Source organism: Aptenodytes patagonicus, chromosome 4 (genome assembly GCF_965638725.1).
Source record: "Aptenodytes patagonicus chromosome 4, bAptPat1.pri.cur, whole genome shotgun sequence".
Classification (NCBI taxonomy): Eukaryota; Metazoa; Chordata; class Aves; order Sphenisciformes; family Spheniscidae; genus Aptenodytes; species Aptenodytes patagonicus.
Window position 1 is genome coordinate 55,095,574 of NC_134952.1, and position 23,019 is coordinate 55,118,592.

Genomic DNA, 23,019 nt, shown 5'->3' on the forward strand with positions numbered 1-23,019 from the left:
ATGTAGAAACTCGGACGCACACAGGCTGCATGAACATTATGGGTGCTTTACAAGTTCTGGTAGTGCAACACTTTGTGTCTGTGTAAATGCGCAGACTTCCATGGCTTTAATGTCTAGCATACACAAGTGATGAGCAATGAGCAAGAGCTGAATTGCTCCTTCTGCGTCTAACATCAACCTTCATTACTGCTAAGCACAAAACCCCAACTTCCATCGTGGCCTATTCTGTGAAGTGGGAAAACCCTTGCTGCGGACAGATACCCAGGTTTCTCCCAAGTATAAAATCCCACTAAATGGTCTGCGTGCTCTGTTTATCCTCTCCTCAGCTGACGGGCTGCAACATCTTAAACTGTTACAAACCACACATTTTAGAGGGAAATGGCTGGCCGACACAGGCTGCTTACAAAGCATGAACTAGAGCCCTTAGCCCTGCCAAGCAGCCATTGCCTTCGTGAGAGAGGTCTGGATTCCCCGGTGGGCTCTCGGTTTCGGCTCGCAGCCCACTTGGAGTGGCTGGTCAGGTAGAAATCTGCTGCGGCAGGGTGAATGATGGGCTCCAGTGTTTTCCTGATAGACATCGTGTCAGTGTCCCCTTTCAAAGGCATCGGCCGTGTCTTGAATGTTTACATTGTTAATGCTCCTGGAGCAAGTAATGGCAGGCTAAAACATGACCAGTGTGATCAAAAGGTGTGTTAGTAGGTAATCTCTGTTTGTAGTGGAAAGGGGAAGGGAAGAAATAGTTTGGGGGCAAAAACAGAAGGAGAAACTGGATCTTTGAAATAAAAGAGCCTGACAGTAAACCAAGAGTCCCTTAGGAATCTCCTTGTCTCATTACCCTTGTAAATCTGAAACGTAATAGCGCCGTTCCAGGATGAGTCAATACGGATAGTTTTCTTGCATTTTACGATGTGTTCGGCATTAGTGTGAAAGATACAAGACAGCAAGGCTGGGGGAGAGCTTCAGAAAACATAGTCCTCAGTTGCGTTATACCAGATAGCAACTTTGGGAGGGCGGTGTGTGTGTCTGCATGCTGAAATACCATAATTTTGAGACTTTGGGGGATGGTGGAGGTTAAAGAAGAATAGTGCTAGGTTTCTTTGTTTTTCAGCGGAGGAGCATCCATAAAGGTCAGACTCGCTTGTCTGAGTTGAGAATACAAATTTGGAGATTAATGGTATTCTTTAAAGGAGAATATGAGTCTCCCATGCAAAGATTGACTGATACATTTTAGTAGTTTTTATGTAGTGGCATTTTCTACAAGTTAGTTGACACATTTCATTTCCAAAGTGTTTTACAGAATAGCTGCTGGAAGGATAGTTTTGCCTACCAGCACAGGAAGGACTTATTGGCACATAGGGCTGCTATAGAGCAAATGGAGGAGAAAATTCCTGCTCAGGTGTTTAAAACAGGATCCGAGAGACAGATTATTCTACAGTGATGGAAATATACTTTCAAGGCCTCTCGTGGCCTGCCTTCTTGGGGGTTGGATGGTCCACTGTGTCTTCCCTCCTAGGATAAATGCAATTATTCTTTTTTTTTTTATATTAACTGCTCGATAGGATGCAACTTAATAAGAGTGATTTAAGATAGAGGCAGTAATTTTTGTATGTCTTGGCTGATCACTTAGGTTAAGACACAGAGCTACGGGTCTTAACTGATTTTTCATTCAGAGCCAAACAGGGAATTGCAAATCAAGGCAATGTTTGACCTGAGTGAGGGCTGAAAAATCAAATAGGCTTTTGGAGGTGCCAGTTCTGCCCTGGTCAGTGAGGGTCAAAGAGGAAGCGCACGAAATTCCTGGGGGTTCCAGGGGTATCTTGCACAGGACTTCAGTAGAAAAGAAAGGAAATGATCTTTTGCTCGCTGCACTTTTTAAGGCATGTGTGTCTTTTGATACTGACTTTGTACTGCCTCCCTTTCCAAATTTTCCACCTTCCTTCTTTTTAACCCCAGACTTTGCTGAAGGAAACATTCACCATAAGGCCCTGCTGATCTCAGTGACGGTTTGCAGTATACTTCTGGTGCTTATCATCATATTCTGCTACTTCAGGTAAATAAGGAATACTTTACCAGCTTGTTAATGTTCCTCCCAACATTTATCTTTTTATAGACTTAGGAATTTGAAAAAATAGAAGTGGACCTTAAGAAAAAGAAATGAGAAACTGTAATTTTACGATGAAGGAAAGTGTGTATTTTATTCATGCTAGTCGCAGGTATACCTGTGTGATGTGTTTCATATAGCATCTTTTGCCCAACATCCTAAAAAGCCATTCAGGTAGAAGCACAGATTATTCTTTACTGAGTCTAAGAAAGCCACAGAACAAACTTCATATAGGGTAAATAAACCTAAGGCTTATAAATGTGTTTATGTGGTGAAGAACTGATCATAAAAAAGAGAGGGATACAGGAATGTAATTAAATATGTCTAGAATGTTATCATAATCTATATACATTATTTTTAAATAATTTGTGACGTTTTTTAAATAGTCCTAGATCCCGTGACCTTACCTCCTCTGGCTCCTAAAAGATCCACTGCAGTCAGTAAAATAAAACTGGGTATTTACTTGGTCTGTGTTTTAAACATATTTAAGTTTCTGAAAGAAAAACATTTGGTTGCTTTGCAAACTTACACCAGATTGCACAGTCTTTGAGTTTTATACTTAGAGTTTTGGTGCTGAAAACAGTTGCTAAAAATAAAACAGAAAATTTTGGGCAGTGAGTTCAGCATGTATCTCAGGGAAACAGAGGAAGCTGAGAGTCGATAAATGAAGCAAACGTGAAGGACGATGTGCATTATTCATTGCACATGTGTTCATTGTATTCAAAGCTAATTTCACTTTCATGTAAAACGGCAGGTACAAACGCCAAGAGACGAGGCCTCGCTACAGCATCGGGCTAGAGCAGGATGAGACCTACATTCCCCCTGGAGAGTCCCTGAAGGATTTGATCGAGCAGTCCCAGAGCTCAGGGAGCGGCTCCGGGCTCCCTCTCCTGGTAAGGAAGCAATATTATTTTAATGCAAGTTTAAAAGGCAAAAATGAGTAAAGGGAGAAGACAAAATGAGGCACAAGAAATTATATTTATGTGTCCTCAGTTGTTGGTTTAGGTTTTTTTTCTCTCCCAGAATTGACAAGGATTTAAGCTGGAGAACAGCTGCTTTAGAAGCAGGAGACTTTTTTTCACGTAGACTAAGCCAAAAAAGCTTAGGTATTTTTTTACCTCAGCTCATTTCTTATTTTAGATACCATAGGGTAAGTACAGGCTAATAGAACTCACAGAAATTCATCAGGATTTACCCCAGTGTACAGGACAGCATCTGGCCCGCTGATCTTATTTTCTTGCTTTTTATGTGCAACACACAATAGCATTTCAAACACTGACACATCGTCTTTATGTAAAGGGAACTGTAATTCATCAAACCTGGAACCTTTTTATGTGTAGACTTCACTTTGCATTCAGAAGTCAAGAGCGAATTATTTTCCCTTGTAGTGTGGCAATCTCAAAGGTTAAAGGCACAGGGTTGGAGTTTGTGATTATTTCTGAACTGACTCCAGGATGACTGAGCCCCCTGAGCTCACCTGCTGAAAAGGCAGAAGTTTTACCTTCTGTGGCAAAACAGGTCTGTTCACCAGGGGTTTTTGTTTCTGGGGGTCATCGTTGCTTCTTAGCACTGAAAAAAAAGCCAGGTTACTCATTTAAAATACTGCCTCTGAGAAAATGAATTAGATTTCATTTTCATTTTTCAGAGATGATATGTCCCTCCCGTCTCCCAAACCTGTTAGTTTGTAGAGATCCTGTTACTGTAGATGTTGTCCAGTTTCCAAGTACTACGTACTATCTATCTGTTTTTTGCCCACACATCTTTTTTCTGCACCCTAAAGAAGAAATAAAATAGGAAGTTTTATAATTCCTTAAAATGAAGCAACAGGCTGAGTGGTTGGCAAAAATCTGACTAAACTCAATTTGTTCTGGCTTAGAGTCCCATTTAAATAAAGTGCTGACTTTTTTAAAAATTCAATTTTCTGACAATTAACATAGCTATTGAGAAAACAAGCCAAGCTGCCAAGTGGGTGCTGTGACTGGTGCTGAGCATGGAAAACCCACGGTCATTTTTCTCTGTTGAGAGAAACTCCATCATTTAGGTCTAGGCTTTAAGAAAGCTCTGTCATATCCCATACCAATATCCCTCTAGCAGCCATGGCAAGGGAGGGATCATGCTTACAATTTAGGACCATTCCTAATGAGTGCTTCCAGTTGATTTAATTGTGAGGGGTTCTTGCTTTTTTTGCTTTGTTTTTTTGCATAACACCTGCCACATCAAGGTCTTGGTCTGCACTTGGTGCTCCTACCTGTTACAGTGACAAAAATAATACAATAATTTAGAGCAAACACAAGGAACTTGGTGGTTCTTCTCTGAAAGTATGTGTTTCCAGCAGCCCACGTGGGTAGCAGGTGCCCTGGGGCATCTCGTAGCAGTGCATGGCTCGATACTTCATCCCAGGATGCCCTTGAGACAAAAAAGCTGGAGCAACGCTGGTTGTGACCGCTTGTGCTTTATGCCTTCCTCTGTCCCAGTGAGCTGGTTGGAAGTGGGGTTTACGGTCTTACTGGTGTCCCCAGGTCTACTCTTGCAGTGGACAGAAAAACTAACTTCTGCTAATTAACTGCTGTAATGGCCAAGGTGGCATCCCAACTGGGTTGTTGCTCAGTAGCTCTCAGAGCTGTGCTGGTGCTCCGTGAAGCAGAAACCATCCTGTCTTCTGCCAGTCCTCCTCTCTCCTCTCTCAAGCCTGGAGATTTTGCAGCCACTGAACCGAGTGTTCTTCCTAAAGGCACTCTTTTCCCCTCTCTGCCTACAAAAATGCATACATTTTTTTCCCAGACTTTCCCTTTAAGTAGTGATTTTCTGTGGAAGGGAAGAAAAACGAGAGCTATAATGAATCTTGCACTTGATAATAGTTGTTTGCTGTATTTCCCAGACAGCTACAACTGGTTCAGGCTCACTAGAAATGCACAGATTAATACCTCTGGGCCCATGCCTGAAACAAGTATATAGAACGTGCCTGGCAATAATGCTCTAGACTTTATTGTGGAAGAGTTTGTTTTTAACTGTATTATTTCTTATGCAAAGACTGAAACATCCAAAGTTATTATTTCAGGAAAGTAAGCCGCAAATTTATTACAAAATGTCACTTTCTGCTAAACAGTAATGTTTTCCTTCTGTGCAGAACATTTATTCTAATGGGTACAAATATTATACCAAAAACAAGCATTAACCAAGATTTTATCGATACTTTGACATTCAGCAAGTGTTCTTTCTCCTGACCCGTTCATACCTCTGACAGAAAAGTTTGCTGCAGGTCAAATGGTGCCAATCAAATTTTAAAAAAATTACAGTAAGTTGTAAATAAAAGCTTTGAGCCAAGAAACGGGGGTGCACAATCAAGTCTGTGCAAGCAAGGAGAACCCCATTGGCCTTGACAGAGCAAGAAGTGTAGGCGAAGCTTTTTCCCCCATTAATCCACATGCAAAATCGGGGAAGGAGATCAGATGCTGGGGACATTTATTTCAGTGGTCTGTATGAAGAGTTTGCTGAATTACAGCTTGGTCTCTTATCTTTTCACGTATTTTTTTCCTAATTCCTCTTCCAATGAATTTCGCTTTTCAAGGGACTGCGTCCCGGCCATAGGTATGAAGTTCTCTGTTCAAAATATTGAAGTTACAAAAGGTTGGTTTGTCTGAATTTTCATCTGCAGAAGCTGAACACATTTAGCTGAACGTCAGAAAAATAGAATGCAGAAAGTAGAAATAGTTGGTAATTGGATTGATTCCAGTCAGGGAGAGGAAACAGAGGGCCATGTAACCTTACCGGGCTGCTCACAGAGCTCAAGCAGCAAAATATACAGATTTGAAAAGAAAGAAAAAAAAACTAACCCCACTCAGTGTAAATAATGCACATGAATACATCATTCAGCATGATTACGAAATCAGTTCATCCAACAATTTTGATTAACTGATTTGTTTTAGAAATCGTAATCAGTTTATGATTCAAGAAAGGGCTAAATTCCTTAAAATAAAATAAATTGTTCATAGGAAATCATTTGACCAGTTCTAGCAAGGGGAAACCAGGTTAAGGCCCTTCACATAGTATTCTGCCGCCTGAAAACCCATAACAGAAATGTGTGTTTCATTTTCTTAATGTAATTTAATAAGGAACTTTTCATCATTAAGTATTGTAATTCCATGTACTTTATGATGCCATTACATATATTTACACAAATTAAGTTATTTTATATAACTGCATTATTGTTCAGGATGCATTTTTAAAATGGGCAAAATAGAAAGCAACAATGCTAAAATGACATTAAAAATGTTACAGCAAAATTCCAATGTAATATAACTATTGTTCCATCACTATATGAGGGTATAAAAGAGAATAAATCAATTTAAAAAATTAAGGCTAATCTCTGTTCTTGGCTTTCACTGATGTTAATCAAAAATAATGGCACTGAAGCCACCATCTTGGAAGTCTAATAATACATTGCAGGGCTGAAAAAATGGTATTCTGTTTAAATGACAAGAAGAAAGCTGGGACATTTGAAATAGCTTTGCATAAATACCACTGTATGTTTTTCTTCTTTAAATTGGCTAATATGAAAACCAGTAATTTATTTACAAAACAAATGATAATAGACCTTACCTAATAGGTTTTGAGTTTGTCTTTGGACATACGTTCATGCTGCAGTGGGGTTGTGGCAGTCCTGCTCTGCATTACCAAACTGGTAGTTTCCACTGGACCTCCCAGGGATAACAAAGGAAGCAGATGATTTTAAAATCAAGTTTTGATCATTTCTGTCAGCCAAGATGGCAAAAATATTTGGGAATACAGGAAATGCATATGATTCCATAAGGATTCAGACAGTGCACACTTGATGCAATAAACTGCTTGAAATGTGTATACGGATGGTGGCAAAACCAAGAGACCTCGAATTTGCACTTGTCCAGGTTTTGCCAATTGCTTGGGCCGGATGAGAAACTCGTTGCATTGGAGGCTATAAAGTTATTTTCTTTCAAAATCTTGTAAAATCCTACCAAACCAAAAGTCATTAGCTGTGGATTGAACTGGCAATACTGACGCACAAGAGGGTGACATTTTAATCTCCTGTTATACTAGGGTGAGGCTGAGTCAACCATGAACACCAGTGGGTTGTGTTGCAGCATCTACTTGAGTTTCTATTTGTGAACTTTTAGAAACACGTGATCCGCAGACATGCTCCAATCCTATGAGAATATGTTAGTCTCCATTTGTCCAAGATTTTTTGTAGTCATAAAAGCTTGTTAAATGTAGATTCAGTCCATCTGCTACGTGGGTCTGCCATCCTTATGAAGGGTATTTCTGCAATGCTGCCGAGTACATTGATCTTAGAATCATAGAATCATAGAATCATTGAGGTTGGAAAAGACCTCTAAGATCATCGGGTCCAACCATCGACCCAACACCACCATGCCCACTAAACCATGTCCCTAAGTGCCTCATCTACACGTCTTTTAAATACCTCCAGGGATGGGGACTCAACCACTTCCCTGGGAAGCCTGTTCCAATGTTTCACCACTCTTTCAGTCAAGAAATTTTTCCTCACGTCCAATCTAAACCTCCCCTGGCGCAACTTGAGGCCATTTCCTCTCGTCCTATCGCTTGTTACTTGGGAGAAGAGACCGACACCCACCTCACTACAACCTCCTGTCAGGTAGTTGTAGAGAGCGATGAGGTCTCCCCTCAGCCTCCTTTTCTCCAGGCTAAACAACCCCAGTTCCCTCAGCCGCTCTTCATAAGACTTGTTCTCCAGACCCCTCACCAGCCTCGTTGCCCTTCTCTGGACACGCTCCAGCACCTCAACGTCCTTCTTGTAGTGAGGGGCCCAAAACTGAACACAGTATTCGAGGTGCGGCCTCACCAGGGCCGAGTACAGGGGCACGATCACTTCCCTCCTCCTGCTGGCCACACCATTTCTGATACAGGCCAGGATGCCATTGGCCTTCTTGGCCGCCTGGGCACACTGCCGGCTCATGTTCAGCCGGCTGTCGACCAACACCCCCAGGTCCTTTTCCGCCAGGCAGCTTTCCAGCCACTCTTCCCCAAGCCTGTAGCGCTGCATGGGGTTGTTGTGGCCGAAATGCAGGACCCGGCACTTGGCGTTGTTGAACCTCATACAGTTGGCCTTGGCCCATCGATGCAGCCTGTCCAGGTCCCTCTGCAGAGCCTTCCTATCCTCGAGCAGATCAACACTCCCGCCCAACTTGGTGTCGTCTGCAAACTTACTGAGGGTGCACTCGATCCCCTCATCCAGATCATCGATAAAGATATTGAACAAGACCGGCCCCAAAACAGCCCTGGGGAACACCGCTCGTGACCGGCCGCCAACTGGATTTAACTCCATTCACCACAACTCTCTGGGCCCGGCCGTCCAGCCAGTTTTTGACCCAGCGAAGAGTATACCTGTCTAAGCCGTGAGCCGCCAGCTTCTCTAGGAGAATGCTGTGGGAGACAGTGTCAAAGGCTTTACTGAAATCCAGGTAGACCACATCCACAGCCTTTCCCTCATCCACTAGGCGGGTCACCTGGTCATAGAAGGAGATCAGGTTGGTCAAGCAGGACCTGCCTCTCATGAACCTGTGCTGGCTGGGCCTGATCCCCTGGTTGTCCCGCTCATGCCTTGTGAGCGCCCTCAAGATGAACCGCTCCATAATCTTCCCCGGCACCGAGGTCAGGCTGACAGGCCTGTAGTTCCCCGGGTCCTCCTTCCGGCCCTTCTTGTAGATGGGCGTCACATTGGCAAGCCTCCAGTCGTCCAGGACCTCCCCCGTTAACCAGGACTGCTGATAAATGATGGAGAGTGGCTTGGCGAGCACCTCTGCCAGCTCCCTCAGCACTCTCCGGTGGATCCCATCTGGCCCCATAGACTTGTGAGCGTCCAGGTGGCGTAGCAGGTCGTTAACTGCTTCCTCTTGGATTATGGGGGGTTTATCCTCCTCGCCGTCCCTGTCTTCCAGCTCGGGGGGCCGAGTACCCTGAGGATAACTGGTCTGCCTGTTAAAGACTGAGGCAAAGAAGGCATTGAGTACCTCAGCCTTTTCCTCATCCTCAGTGACAATGTTGCCCCCCGCATCCAATAAAGGATGGAGATTCTCCTTGGCTCTCTTCTTCTCATTAATATATTTGTAAAAACTTTTTTTGTTGTCTTTAACGACAGCAGCCAGATTGCGTTCTAGCTGGGCTTTTGCCTATCTCATTTCTTCTCTGCACGACCTAACGAGATCCCTGTACTCTTCTTGAGTCGCCTGCCCCTTCTTCCACAAGCGGTAAACTCTCCTTTTTTTCCTGAGTCCCAGCAAGAGCTCCCCATTATCTCATGCTACAGCTGCACAAATGGTTTGACTTTAGCATCAGTTCACAGTACAGCCACTGACAAAGCTGGTACGGACACTAGAAAGGGCAGATTTAAAGCTGTGCTTCCATGTCTTTGGAAGAAAACTTCTTACTTTTTATTACTGTGTAATGATGATTATTAAAATTAATGAAGGCACGTGGGTTCTAACTGTGTAAGTAGTGGTTGAGGTTCCTAACACCAAATTTATATTTTGAAATTATTAGGCATGGGACTTTCAAGGAAGGTGATGGGAAGCTGCTCTCAGTAATTTTGCTAGTTTTGGAGCGCCGATATGCTTTTGGCTCTTGTGAGCCCTAGCCTTAAGTCTCAACGGTGTTGAGTATGTAACGAACATCCCCATTTTAATTAAAAATGTGTTACCTATCCCTTTGGAATTTGGTTTGGGTTGGGGTGGCCAGGAGTGTTTTCTGTCAAAGCTTTTCCAAAAATAACAAAAAAATTTCCACAAAGTGGTGACCTCCCACAGGAAAATAAATATTTCAAGGTTGGTAGTCAAATATTTCCTTCACACAGACCGATTTACTTTCTTGAGAGGCCACGGTGAGTTTTGGGAATGTATGGAAAGGCTTCTTCACAGTGGCAGGAATGGCCTCACCAGCACTGCGTCCTGGGGGAAACGGGGAGCATCCGCGTTGTGGAGCTTTGCTGAAATCCACGTCGCAATGGCTGCGTATTCCCCTTTCCACTGGGCTTGCTGTGCGGGAAGCAAACACAGAAGGAGGGAGGTGAACGCAGAAGGTTTCCGCGGAGCACGTTGTAACCGCCCATCTTGGCATTTCACAGGTTCAAAGGACCATCGCAAAACAGATTCAGATGGTAAAGCAGATTGGAAAAGGTCGCTATGGAGAAGTCTGGATGGGAAAGTGGCGTGGCGAAAAGGTAGCCGTGAAAGTGTTTTTTACCACGGAGGAGGCCAGCTGGTTCAGAGAAACAGAAATCTACCAGACTGTCCTGATGAGGCATGAAAATATTCTCGGTGAGTGAAATTAAAGAGAATTATTTGATAGTGTACAGGTTTCTTAAGTTTAATAATTTTGTATTTGCTGTTGTCTGATGCCCTTTCCTATGTGCTTTGTTACCTGCTGTGCTCTGCAATTAGCCACCTAGCACTTTTCAAAAGAAAGATGTTTCAAGGATTGCTGAAACATAAATAGAAGTTAAAAAATAATGGGATTTGGGGGCTGTTACTCCAAACACCCCATGTCTGTTTCTGCCACCTGTATTTCCATATCTGGGCTTTCTGAAAATATGTTAAAAGCTAGAGGTGAGGCATAGTTGCATGGAAGTAAGATGAAAGAAATTAAATACGTTATTAAAATAAAACTATTGAAGTGGCTGACAGTCCAGAGTTCTGAGAAGTCAAAAAAAAGCCCTGAGAAGTATTAATTTGAAAATCATCTTTTTTTTGCAGGATTCATTGCCGCAGACATTAAAGGTACAGGATCTTGGACCCAGCTGTATCTCATCACCGACTACCATGAGAACGGCTCACTTTATGATTATCTAAAATCTACTACCTTGGACACGAAAGCCATGCTAAAACTGGCTTACTCCTCCGTCAGTGGCTTGTGCCACCTGCACACTGAGATCTTCAGTACTCAGGGCAAACCCGCTATTGCCCACCGTGACCTAAAAAGTAAGAATATCCTGGTGAAAAAGAACGGTACCTGCTGTATAGCAGATTTGGGCTTGGCTGTTAAATTTATCAGGTGAGTAGAAGTGAGGAGGGTGAGGGACAGTTGGTAAATCAGATGCAAACGCTGGTTTAGTTGTTGATCGAGCACGTGTAAGCACCTGCAGTGTATGTGCATACCTTTCACGCTATGCTCGTCTGTATGTGGGGTGGGGCTACCTGTGTAGATGAGGATGTCGCTTAAACACGATGCAGGTGTATATATAGTCGCTTTTTAATTATTGAGCACATTAGTTGCATTTACAAAAAGGACCAGTTTTCATCACTTCGCCCTCAACAGCAACCTGAGTATTGCTACCACATGCTAAAAGGACATAGCACTGACAGGTCGAAGTCACGTCAGTAAACTTGTCACTGAAGCTTTCAGCTTGTCTGATCCCAAGATAATTCACTCACAACTTGTACAGAATAATACTAATCATTTGCACAAGTTACTAATTGGGATTTATTGAAAAGCACCCCATTTGGGCTGCCTTTTGTTTCATTTCCTACAAATCAAATTGCCGAAGTACAGATTTGATTTTTGAAATGGCTTTTAAATTTGATTTAAAAAAATGGTTGTGTGTTTAAACAACTTAGAGCGGACAAGTAGGACTTACACACTCCTGGGATTCATAAAGGAGTCATTGCTGTCTGACAGCTCCGCTCAAAAGGAGCTTGAGCTCTCAGCAGTGGTCCTGGTGGTGGAGATGTGTGTTACAAAGTCTCTGTTTTTTCTGCGTGCAGAAGTGTGGCCACAGACTGAAGGTTTTGGTTTCAGAGGTCAGCTTTGAAACCATGGGCTCCCTGAAGTATCAAAAAAAAATTTAAGAATTCTGTACAAATCTTGAACTGAAATTATTCAGAGTGTAAAGAAGGCAGTTTTTATGTGCTCTTCTCACCATTCACTTATCTACCAGGTTTCTTGGTGAGGCTTTTCCTTCATGAACCTGACCTTTCTTTAGGAGATGAGAAAGGAATATTTTTACTTTGAGGAACAGGGTCCTAGAAAACAACAACTTGGAAATAAGCTATTTGCTATAAAAATTGCAGGGAAGAAATTCACCCTTTGCAGATATACCTTGCCTGACAAGTACAGAGCAGCACACTGCTTAGGTGTGAACCGAGAACTAGGAACTACCAAGTGTTGCTATAACAGAAGGTGAAATATGTATTTGTCATAGTCCAAATGGAATTTACATTGCATACTCAGCTTCTTTTCATACTGAATCCTTCCTTAGACAGCATTTCTCAGGCAATGACCAGGAACACAAAAAAGTAGTTGAAAGGGGTGTGCTCTGCTGAAGCTAATGAGTTTAGTAAAGTTCTCTGCATTTCTCATTTTATTCAAAATATTGCAAGACAGTGCAGGTCACTAGATTTATGTTACATTCTTGGAAGTATACAGAAACGCCACCAGCATATGTATGATTTAATGACTGTGTAGGTGACCAGTTGTACCTCACGCTCGGCTTTTTTTGCCATTTTAAAAACTGTAGGTGAAGAAAATTGCTGTAGGTGAAGAAATTTACAGAAGAAGTTGTATAATTATTCTGTGAGATTTTGTTGTATTCATGACATTTAAAATGTTTACATTTTGAAGGTGGAGAAAGGGAAACAGGCCTTTCTAAGCAAACCACAATATATGCCATATATTAAACTTTCAAAAACATTAAAACGGATGCAGCTGAATTTGAGTTAATAAGAAAAAAAGTAAAGCCAGTCACATATTTAATGGGAATTTGCTTCCTGTTAGATATACGTTGTCTCTTCTGGTCAATGTGTGAGGCGTGATACATTTGGTTAGATTTTTTTACACATTTACGTCTGTGTGTTTACACATCTTGATGTGTAAAGGTTGGGAGAGATCAAACATAATGCATGCACAAAAAATAGTTAGACTTATCTTCCTTGCAGATCTGATTTGCTACAGCTAAGTGATGCTGCCCAAGCTATTTAGTGTCCTCCATTAATTGCAAAGACTAAAGCATTAGGTGGTGGAGTACGTTAAGAAAACAGCATTTAATGAAGATTTGATTGTTATCACCAGCATTAGAGCTCAGGCTAGTGCTAATGAAATCTTACAAATGTTACAGCATCCCTGTTGAGTCTTATCTCCATTGTGGTTCTGCATTTGAATGCTTAACACAGCCTCGGGCGGGTCAGCCTTTTGAGGAGGGTTGCGTTCACACTAAGAGGCTTTCCTTGTAAGAATTGTTCCATTAAGATTATGCATTACTTTTGACCTCGTTTGAGAGTGGATGTAGTGTGAATTTACTAATTCTCCCATCTAAATTGCTTTCTTTTCAAGCCACTTTATTGCATGTTTGATGCCCTTTTTTTTTTCCTTCTTTTTCTTTTAGTGATACAAACGAGGTAGACATACCTCCAAATACCCGTGTAGGAACAAAACGCTATATGCCTCCTGAAGTGCTGGATGAAAGCTTGAATAGAAATCACTTTCAGTCGTACATCATGGCTGATATGTACAGTTTTGGACTCATCCTTTGGGAGATAGCAAGGAGATGTGTTTCAGGAGGTAAAGAGCTGGGAGATCACTTTTAATTGTGTCAGTGAACCCCATTTATAACCCAAATCTTCCATTACATCCTTTCCTCTGGGTAATTGTTTTTATTATAATAAACAAATGTGGATAAACCACACAGGTAACTCTCCTAATATCTGTTCTCTTGTTGAAACTTAAAGCATGAGCCAGTGCTATTTCAACAGCAAAGATTTAGACTGTATTTTAATGGCTCGTTTGAAGTCAGTGGATGCCTGCACTGAAGAAGGAGTATGGAACTCATTTGCGGGCCTTTTCCAATGGCAACACATTTTTGCTGGACTGGGGGTAATAGTTATTTTAGCAGAAAGAAAATAGTGATTTCTTTGTTTTGTTAGATTTAAATAGAAGGAGGAGGACAATTTGGGGGTATGCTGTGCCACTATTTAAAGTAAATAATCTATTTACAAGACAAGAAGAAAAAAAACAGAGCGAAGTGGCACTTATTACATCGTTGTCATACCAGTGATGTGCCTCATTTCCTTCTGATATCAGCCATTCAAGCGTGAGGACAGCAAAGATAAAGCAATGCAGCCAGCTGCAGACTTGGGGCATAGATCCATCCTTGTACGCATAGGTTATGTGTGCTTTCTGCATGTAGAGCTCAGTGTAGTGCAGAACTGATGTTATTACCTCTGTTTTGCCACTAAGGAAAGTTAAATGCAGAGAAATGACTTGGCAGCAGTTACGTGCCAGATTGGTGGCAAGTAAGAGTAGAGCATGTCTCTTTTGGGTCTGCGCTACCTTCACCAGACTTTATGGGTCTTTAAAGCCTGCAGCATTGTGCTGAATGCTCGCTCGATGCTTACCCTAGAGGAGCTGAATTTCACTGATGAGCAATGCGATCCCTGTGTTTACAAACTGGTGAAGTGTATTGCAGTGATGCGATATAAAATCTGTAATATTGTTGTCATCGTTGCTGTGCACAAAGAATGGTACCTTGCCATGTTCTGAAAAGGCACAGAAATGCCCTTTAATGTATACCAGGTCCACTGATAAGGAGACCTAATTCAAGGTTAATCCTCTGCCAAATTACTCTGATATGGGCCCTATGCTAATAGTTCTTTCTGTGATAACTTACTGGAGATTGCTGGACTGGACAGCAGTGGTAGAAACTGTCTCACGTGGCAAGTAACTGTGCTTTCAGATTAAGATACCTGGCCAGTCTTTACAGAGAAATGGTTACATCGGAACTTGACTGTGGAATAAACTTCTAGGGCAGGGAAGTCCTTTTAAGGAGAAGTACATCTAATTGTTAAACAGCATGGTCAATCTGTTATAAAATGAGAGGGGAAGAGGGTAGTGGAAGGTGTCTTCTGCAAGTGACGGGCAACTAATTGCTTCTTTCAGGAATAGTTGAGGAATACCAGCTTCCATACCATGACCTTGTGCCCAGCGACCCCTCGTACGAGGACATGCGGGAGATTGTGTGCATCAAGAGACTACGCCCTTCATTTCCCAACAGATGGAGCAGTGATGAGGTATCGTCCCTCTTAAAATGCAGCCTGTGTTTTTAATCAGAGTGAGTGAGTGAGGTTGACCCAATTCTGCATCATTTCGAGTGAGGAGGAGCTTTACCACTGGTGCTAGCACCAGTCATGGTGTAACAGGGCTCGGGAAGGAGTGCAACCTTCTCAGATATCCCCACTGAAGGTTTCAGAGCTCCAGGGGCCATAGCGTACGATATTTGCAAGCGGGTTCCTTGTGTGCTGTCTACCAGATCCCACAGCGATAGCAGGCTGTGCCTAGACCTTCTTAGTCTCTCTGTTTTCCTCTTGCATTCATTTTGCTTTCTGCTCCCAGCATTAATAGCATTAAATCAGTGGCTAGCCAAAAATTTTGAAAAAGAAAGTATTTCGTAGTGTATAGAGCAGCAGCAGCATACTTGGTGTACCAGCAACTACTTCAGCATGTACTGACGTGTGGGCTGTAATTCCAACCTTTTTCCTTTTTTTTTTTTTTAAAGAAGGAAACATCTCCTGTCTCGTTGAAATGAAATGAGCATACAGCTTTTCTGTGATCACAGATGTGCAGGCTTGGAAACACGATTTTACCGTGATTTTACGCTAACATGAGCACAAGATATTAAGTTTCACTCTTACTTGTTGGTATGCAATAGTACTGACCACAGTAGCTGAGCTGCACCGAGGAGCACCGATCGTTCACCCCTTTACATCGTACCGAAAACGGTGCTCATGTACCTCTTCGCATTTTAGCAGAGAGGGCTACAGATGTGGCCTTTCAGAGGAGACGTAGGATCCAGAAAATGCATTCCAGAATAAAACGAGGAAGTGAGAGGGCTGGGGGACAATCTGAACTCTCCCTGCTGAGCACCTGTAATGAAGCAAAGTTGTGCTCGTGGGATCGGAGACGAACGGTTGAGGCACCGCAGGCAAACCTGCCAACTGCTCTCAAGATGCTATGGAGGAGGGGTCATTAATCATGTTAATTGGTACAGTTTAGTGTTGTAAAGTTTTCTACAGTCACAGAAGACAGCTGCCATTTGGGAATAGCAGTGTGTAGATGAATATTCTGCAGGTAGATGAAAGTTTTAGGTGGCATGAGATGGAGGCAATTTGGGAATGTGAGGGAAAAATAAAGAGATGTAGGCAATTTGGGAATGTGAGGGAAAAATAAAACAACCTCCCTGGGAGGCCTGAGGACTTGTGCAACAGCCAGTGTGGGAAGATCTAACCGAGACTCATTTGCCTCATCCTCTCCCTAGCCAAATCCCTCTGAGCCTTCAGACCGGGAGTGGAAACACTGGAGGAAGCGCTGTTAGTATCGATCCCACAAAGGGCTTTTCTGCAGTGGCACGTAGCGTGTGTTTGGTCTGCTACCACACATATCGAGGATTGGGAAGACTCGTTGAAATAACTGTTCTTGAGTAATTGGTTAGCATCATCGGTAATCCCACTTCAGGCATTCTAGCGATGAGAGGCAAACTTGTTAGTGCATAAAACCGTGTGTATCACCAAAACGCGTTTATAAAAATCTGCATTAATCTGAAATGTATTAGGCTGGTCTGGGCACTGCTGGTGGTGTTTATGCTTAATGCCTTTCAGGGTCTGCGCTGCTTCTGGGCCAGGAGCCTCATGAAAACAGAGAGCAAGCTGGATGAGAGGGAAAACTTCTCTTTTCCTATTGTAGCAAGCAAATCTTCAGGCAGCATAAATCCGTAGGCTGACGGGGTCATCACCCGGCTGCGGTGGCTTACGTGGTGCTTTATGTTTGGAAGAAGGTGGTAGACGCAGAGCAGGGATGTATGCTCCTTTTCCAGCATGGCAAAGGCAATGCTGAGATGCTGTCAGCAAGCGAGTTGCTGCTGGGAGCCGGGGGAGGGTCTGGCTATGTTTCAGAAGCGAGCTGGGGATGGAGCAGGACAGGGTAGAGCTGAGCCGGGTGCTCGCAGGCAGCTTTCCGGTGGGGGCGGCTGGGCAGGAGCCGTGGGTGCGTGCTCATGCTGGGCTGTACCCCAGGGGCCATTTGCTGGCTGAGGAAAATGAATTTGTACAGCAAAGGGCTCGCTATACAGAGCCACACTTGTGCGGGTCAGGCTGCGTGGGTTTGGGGAAGGGGAGATAAGGAAAGTGCTTTTGTGGAACATACAGCCAAGTCTAGACTATAACTTGTCATAAATTATAAGAGTAATTGCCATGTTTGGAGAACTCTCCTTAATATACAGAGAACAAAAGCTCTTAAAAAGTGATACCAGCCAGCATCTTGACTTTTTTTGGCTGCCCTTAGAAAAGACCTTTTCCCTTCAGTTTTTCAGCATTGCCACCAACTGCGGTCTCTTCTTCCACTGACCCAGGTGGGACTTTCTCTCCCATTTCTCTCTGCAGTGCCTACGGCAGATGGGGAAGCTGATGATGGAGTGCTGGGCTCACAACCCCGCCTCCCGGCTCACAGCGCTGCGGGTCAAGAAAACACTTGCCAAAATGTCAGAGTCGCAGGACATTAAACTCTGATTCGGCCAGAGGCAGCTCTCGTGAAGGCCCATGGAAACGGACTTTCTCGTGCAGGCAGAAGTCCTGAAGAGGTATTGAAAGTCTTCGCTAATAAGTACCTTGAATGCAGTCATGCTTAAAAGCAGCTGTAAGTTTGTTTGACAGCTTTTGAGGAGACTATCCTTTGCAAAAATCAGCTGAATTTTGACATACGTGATTGGAAGAGGCTTGTCTGCCCTTGTTTACACGGGGAAATACAGTTTTAGTAACTGGTTTAAGATTATGCATGTTGCTTTCCGTGAAAGCCACTTATTATTTTATTATTATTATTGTTATTATTATTATTATTTTGATTGTTTAAAAAGATACTGCTTTAAATTTTATGAAAATAAAACTTTTGGTTAGAAGTAAAAAGATGTATATTGTTACATTAAAAAAACTTGGAAGAAACTGTGCTGAAAATGAAAGCAAAGCGACTTTTTCATTTATAGATTATTGCACTCCAGCATTTAAAAAAAAAAGGAGAGGGTCTGTGCAGCTCAGAGGAGCTGTAATGGAAGCAGTCTTAAACAGTCTCTGCCTACCTGCGGAGATGATTTTCCATAGCCCTGCCCATGTGAGCAGTTCTCTCAGTATGGAGATGGAGCCCAATTATGTCCCTGCCATCGTTAGCACGGGCGGCTGGGTTCCTGTGGGTGGTCTGTCCCAGGGGAGGTCGTACTTTGTTTAAGGTGATTGGGAGCCGTATCAATATGGTTTGGTGTGACTTGCTCGTTTGAAGAAGCTTTTCACGTTTCCAGGAAATCTGATGGGTATGGTACCAGGGTGGTGGTAAACAAGTGCCCCTTTTCTCGGCTTTTTTTTTTTTTTTTCTTTCTTTCCCCTCACTGCAAAATAAAGTGTTTTGTGTGTGAGTGGAAATGAGGTACGCATTTAGATCCGCTGGTAAATTTGAAACTGCTGTGACCTACATACACAACCACGGGGTAAGAGGAAGTTCCTTGTGAGGAAAAATTATTAACTTGCTCTTTCATCTGTGTAAAAGTGAGGTATCCATCTACAACCACAGTTGGAAAAAAATAATAATCTGTGTTCCCTTTTTTAAGGGAAAGTGAAAACCTCAAAAGTTCCCATTTTTGGGGTGGCAGTAATTTTTCTTTAAGCGTAATGAGACCTGGTGCCTCCTGGCCACAGTAGGAAACCGATGGGGAAGGAGCCTGGGACTTGGCTGCAGGGTGAGAGCTGGGCACTGCGGCCAGCAGCGGGTAGGTGCCTCCAGTGCTTCTCCCGCTGTAGTGAGAGGCACCACAAACCGAACAATTTGGCTCAAGCTTCATCTGCCTTACTATTTCGTGTGGCCTTCCAGCAGCCTCGAAGCCTCTGGGAGCCACCACGCTGTAGTGACAGGCTCTGCCGCCAAGCTGGGGCTGCGTTGCATCGTGGTTCCAGCAAGAGGAGCTTTTAGAGGAGAAGAGCAACAGGAAACGTATTTACCGTCTTTCCCCATTCCTCCTTCCTGGGGCTGCAGCAGTTGCTGTGATGTTAAAACTACAGAAGGGGAAATGAGAGGTGAAATATTCCCCATGGAGTATTTTCTTGAGAAAGGTCTCTGTTCTACATCAGGTTCTCAAAGCTGAGCTGTATGGGAGTTACCAGTTTACCCTTCTTTACCCTTCTTTTATTTATTTTTTTAATTTTTTTTGCCTGCCTATGTCCTGTTTCACTAGATGGTGTTCAGTTTAATTTTGAAATGAGTCCTTACAAATGCTGCTTTGATTATGCTAAGCCTATTTCAGAACTGAAATAATTGCCATGCTGGATTTAGCCTCAGCATTTCTGTAATGCTTCTTTTTTCCCTTTTTGGACAAAAGTGATTTATTTGTGGTAGGTAGGTATATAATTGGGGTTTAGCTTCACGGCTCCCTGAAGGTATTTCTAGTTGGAAAAATTACCATTTTATACTTTCAAGCTAACAGAGAAAAAGGCGCAGTTCAAGAGAACCAGCAAGACCTCCATGATTATAGGTGTTAAAAAGTTTAATCAGAGGATTTTCGTTAGTTAGAGTGCTTTTTCCGCAGTGCAGTTTCCCTGCCTGTACCCCAAAATACCGAGCCATACAAAAAGAAAGTCTCCGAGAGTTAGTAGTACACCGAACCCTGGCCCCAAGAGGGACGATGCTGGTTCCCCTGTCCTTAAACAGCGCCCTTGCGTGGCTGGGAGCGAAGTTTGCTCCTCTCCTTGGCTGCCTTGGCTTGAAGATTTGTGGCCCAAAAATGAGGAGGACAGCCCAGCCTCTCTTCACCTTTTTGTCTTAGTGAATGGAGCCATGGGGAATGAATACTCTCACTCCTTTCGCTTTCATGCCCTTTCATAAAAACCAGCGCAGCCCCGAGGAACGGGGGTTTCTCGGCTCCGGTGAAGCAGATGGGACTGTTGACTTTGGCAGCCGTCGGGGCAGGCTCAGTCGATCCCACCTCCAAGCCCAGTCCCTGCGGGTCCCGGGTAAGCGGTCGCGCAGCAGAATGCCTCTTCCCTGCTGTGTTTAGGTGTGTTTCACATCTGCTTTCCTCAAATAGATTTTTTTTTTTTTTTTACTATTATCATGGCTCTCCCCAGAAATGTTTCGGAGGGTGTTTTGCTAGCTGGCCGACATGTGGCACGCGATGCCCCCGGCACCTACCATCAGTGTGTTGCAAGAGAAAGGGCCAGTCACTGGTTTTCTGAACAAGTCTTACTTTTTTTGGTCCAAAAGAAAGGGATCTAAGATACTGGTTGATAGGTTACATAAAGCATGTATGTTAAATGTTCAAGTTTATGTGTGTTTTTTATATATATATATAAAAAAAAATATATATATATTCAATTGGGAGTCTGGAATAACTCCAGTATGTGGATTAAGAGTAAACTATTACAGATGATAAAGCACTAAATAAAACATATTTATTTATGAAAATGCATAATGGCAAATCACTGCAACTGTGCTATTATAGGAAAATAAATATATATATATATATATATAAAAAAAGGAGACACACCTCTGAGAAAGCAAAGGGTCTGCAGTTGTATTACTAGTGCCTGCCCATTTTGTCCCAGGACTCGAAAGGCCAGATTTTGCCCTCAAATCTCCTGCCCACTGTAACTGATGATATTGTAAAGGGATATTCCTAAGGGCAGAAAACAGCCTAAGGCAAGCTTGGAAGTCGTTTGTTCTAGCACTGTGACATTCGAGCTACCGCCTGCATGGTTGACCTTCTGCAACACTCAATGTGTAATTATTATGGTTTCAGCATGTACAGTGACTACAGGTTAGTGCATTTATTTTGCTAGGTGTGGCCTTTTAATGTTACTTCCAATGATTTTGGTAGTTTCACAGTGCACGTTGATGAGGGCTTTGAAGTCGGTGGTGGAGATAATCATGGCTTCATTGCCCGCAGATCTGGAAATCCAGTTTTCAAATGTAAAGCCCTGAAGGAAGTTTAGTTTAATGACTTATTAGCGTATGTAAGACGACATAGGTAAGTGGGAGAAGAAGGAGAAAAAACAAACCCAAAAGGAAGAGAGATGCCATCTAGCAGCTGCTGTCCATTCTCTAGCACAAAGTTATTTCTGTTAAAGAAAAGGTTGACAAGTAAAGACTAAGAAACTAATTTCTGTTCTTTTTTGAGAACCAGTGCCTTATTAAACCTGTAAATACTGTAATTAGAAAACCTGGGGAACAAACTGTTACGTTGTATTTGTTCAAATTGTATATGGTTGTTTTAACATTCCCCCAAATAAAATTGTTTCCATCTCCCCATGAAAGAGATTGCTTTTATTTCAATTTATTTTTCATGTGCTTGAAAAGCACCACCTTCGGGTTTCATTTCCCTGGCTAGATTATTTTGACCATGCCTCATTTTATTTATTTTTTTATAAGATTTTTCCTCTGAGCAAACAAGTAAACAGTAAGATGTTGCATATGCTTCCACTGGCATAAAAAAGCATCACCCCTTTCACAACTCAGTGAAGAGAGAAATAGTAATTAAAATAGTGTTATCACTAATAGAGCAGTCACTTGCATTTTGTGGCTGATTATGTAAATCTATAGAAATTTGGCATTCGCATAATATTTTTGTGAGGGCCCCCCTTCCCTTCTTTCCCCCCACATATTTATGAATTGCGACTACTATTTTTAATAGCACAGGAGGCACAGGAGGTAATCTGTGCACAGACCGAAGCTAGATTATCCAGCCCCGTGCTTCAGGAGAAGAAAAGTTGCAGCCTACATACACCGCATCAGCTGAAACGTGGCATTGCTTAGTGCCGAGAGACATCGGAGCGTATGTATCTCTACATACATAGAGATACTTGTATGTATTTGTATTTACGGCCTGAGCTCTCTTCTCATCCTGCAGTGCCGTGTTTCAGCATGCAGCATTCAGCTCGGCATTTCCTAATGTGTAATTACCTTGCCGGTTATTTTCAGAGAAGTGTGTAAACAGCATTTTTCCCTTGAGCAGTGTCTTGCCGATGACTAACACAGACCCTGCAGCCCTCCTGCTTTGCCTCGGGCTGTCTGCGATCAGCGGCAGAGTGTTCTGGTTATTCTCCAGCAGCATTTCCACAGTCCCTTGGCCAGGCCATGTCTAGATGGGAAAGCCTCGTGCTTGCTGCACGTTGTCCCTGGCATGTCACCGTATCCCATAGTTTTGGGGCTGTTTCTGCTCCGCTTGGCTGCACAGTGCTGGAGGCGATCTGGTGCTCCAGCACAGCCTGTCTGGGCTGCACCTTCTCCAGCATGTTGCTGAGATAGGTGTTTCTGCAGCTGCCTTCTGTATCTCTGCTTTTTCCCCTAACTTTCTAGCTACGGCTTTTGGGGGCAGTCCTAGGCTCTGTTCTCATTTTCTTTCCTCTCCACCTTGCTAGGCTTAGCTACCCTTCTCTTCTGCAGCTGCAGGCGATGCTGGGACTGTTTCGCTTCCATTCAAGGTTGGCAGAGTTACGCTACTGTCCCCTACTGAAACCGGAGCTCTGCTTCCTTGTGAAACACACTGAACCGTGCCTTTCACTACCTGGGAAGGAGAGTTGCAGTCCCACCTTCACATGCAGAAACACCGGAGCAGACACTTCCAGGAGTCTCAGGAAGAACAGCTAGAGGTGAGGTAGCTGAAGAAAAAGTCCCTGAAGATAAGGAGGGAACTGCTTGGCCAATGCAAAGACTGCAGGCTGCAGCAGACCCAACCCACAGGGGTGTCAGAAACCAAAGGAAACTCAAGTTTGGCAATATACGTAGACAGGGTGGGAATAGTGGTATGGACAGAAAAGAGCTTGTCTACTGTGAAAGCTGTATATGGAAAGACAAAACTGGAAGAGAAGGCAGACAGACACCAGGAAATGTAAAAGCAG

At 43.1% G+C, this 23,019-nt stretch overlaps 1 protein-coding gene across 1 annotated transcript in view; it reads left to right on the plus strand.

Annotated features, from left to right (window-relative positions):
• BMPR1B (bone morphogenetic protein receptor type 1B) overlaps nucleotides 1-18,060 on the plus strand; it is a 165,261-nt gene extending 147,201 nt beyond the window's left edge. The window contains exons 6-12 of the mRNA XM_076336780.1: nucleotides 1,954-2,050; nucleotides 2,856-2,994; nucleotides 10,233-10,425; nucleotides 10,861-11,158; nucleotides 13,485-13,660; nucleotides 15,035-15,165; nucleotides 17,530-18,060. Coding sequence (XP_076192895.1) covers nucleotides 1,954-2,050; nucleotides 2,856-2,994; nucleotides 10,233-10,425; nucleotides 10,861-11,158; nucleotides 13,485-13,660; nucleotides 15,035-15,165; nucleotides 17,530-17,655 — 1,160 coding nt within the window. The 3' untranslated portion in view covers nucleotides 17,656-18,060. The remainder of the gene's footprint in view (nucleotides 1-1,953; nucleotides 2,051-2,855; nucleotides 2,995-10,232; nucleotides 10,426-10,860; nucleotides 11,159-13,484; nucleotides 13,661-15,034; nucleotides 15,166-17,529) is intronic.
• The last annotated feature ends 4,959 nt before the right edge of the window (nucleotides 18,061-23,019 follow it).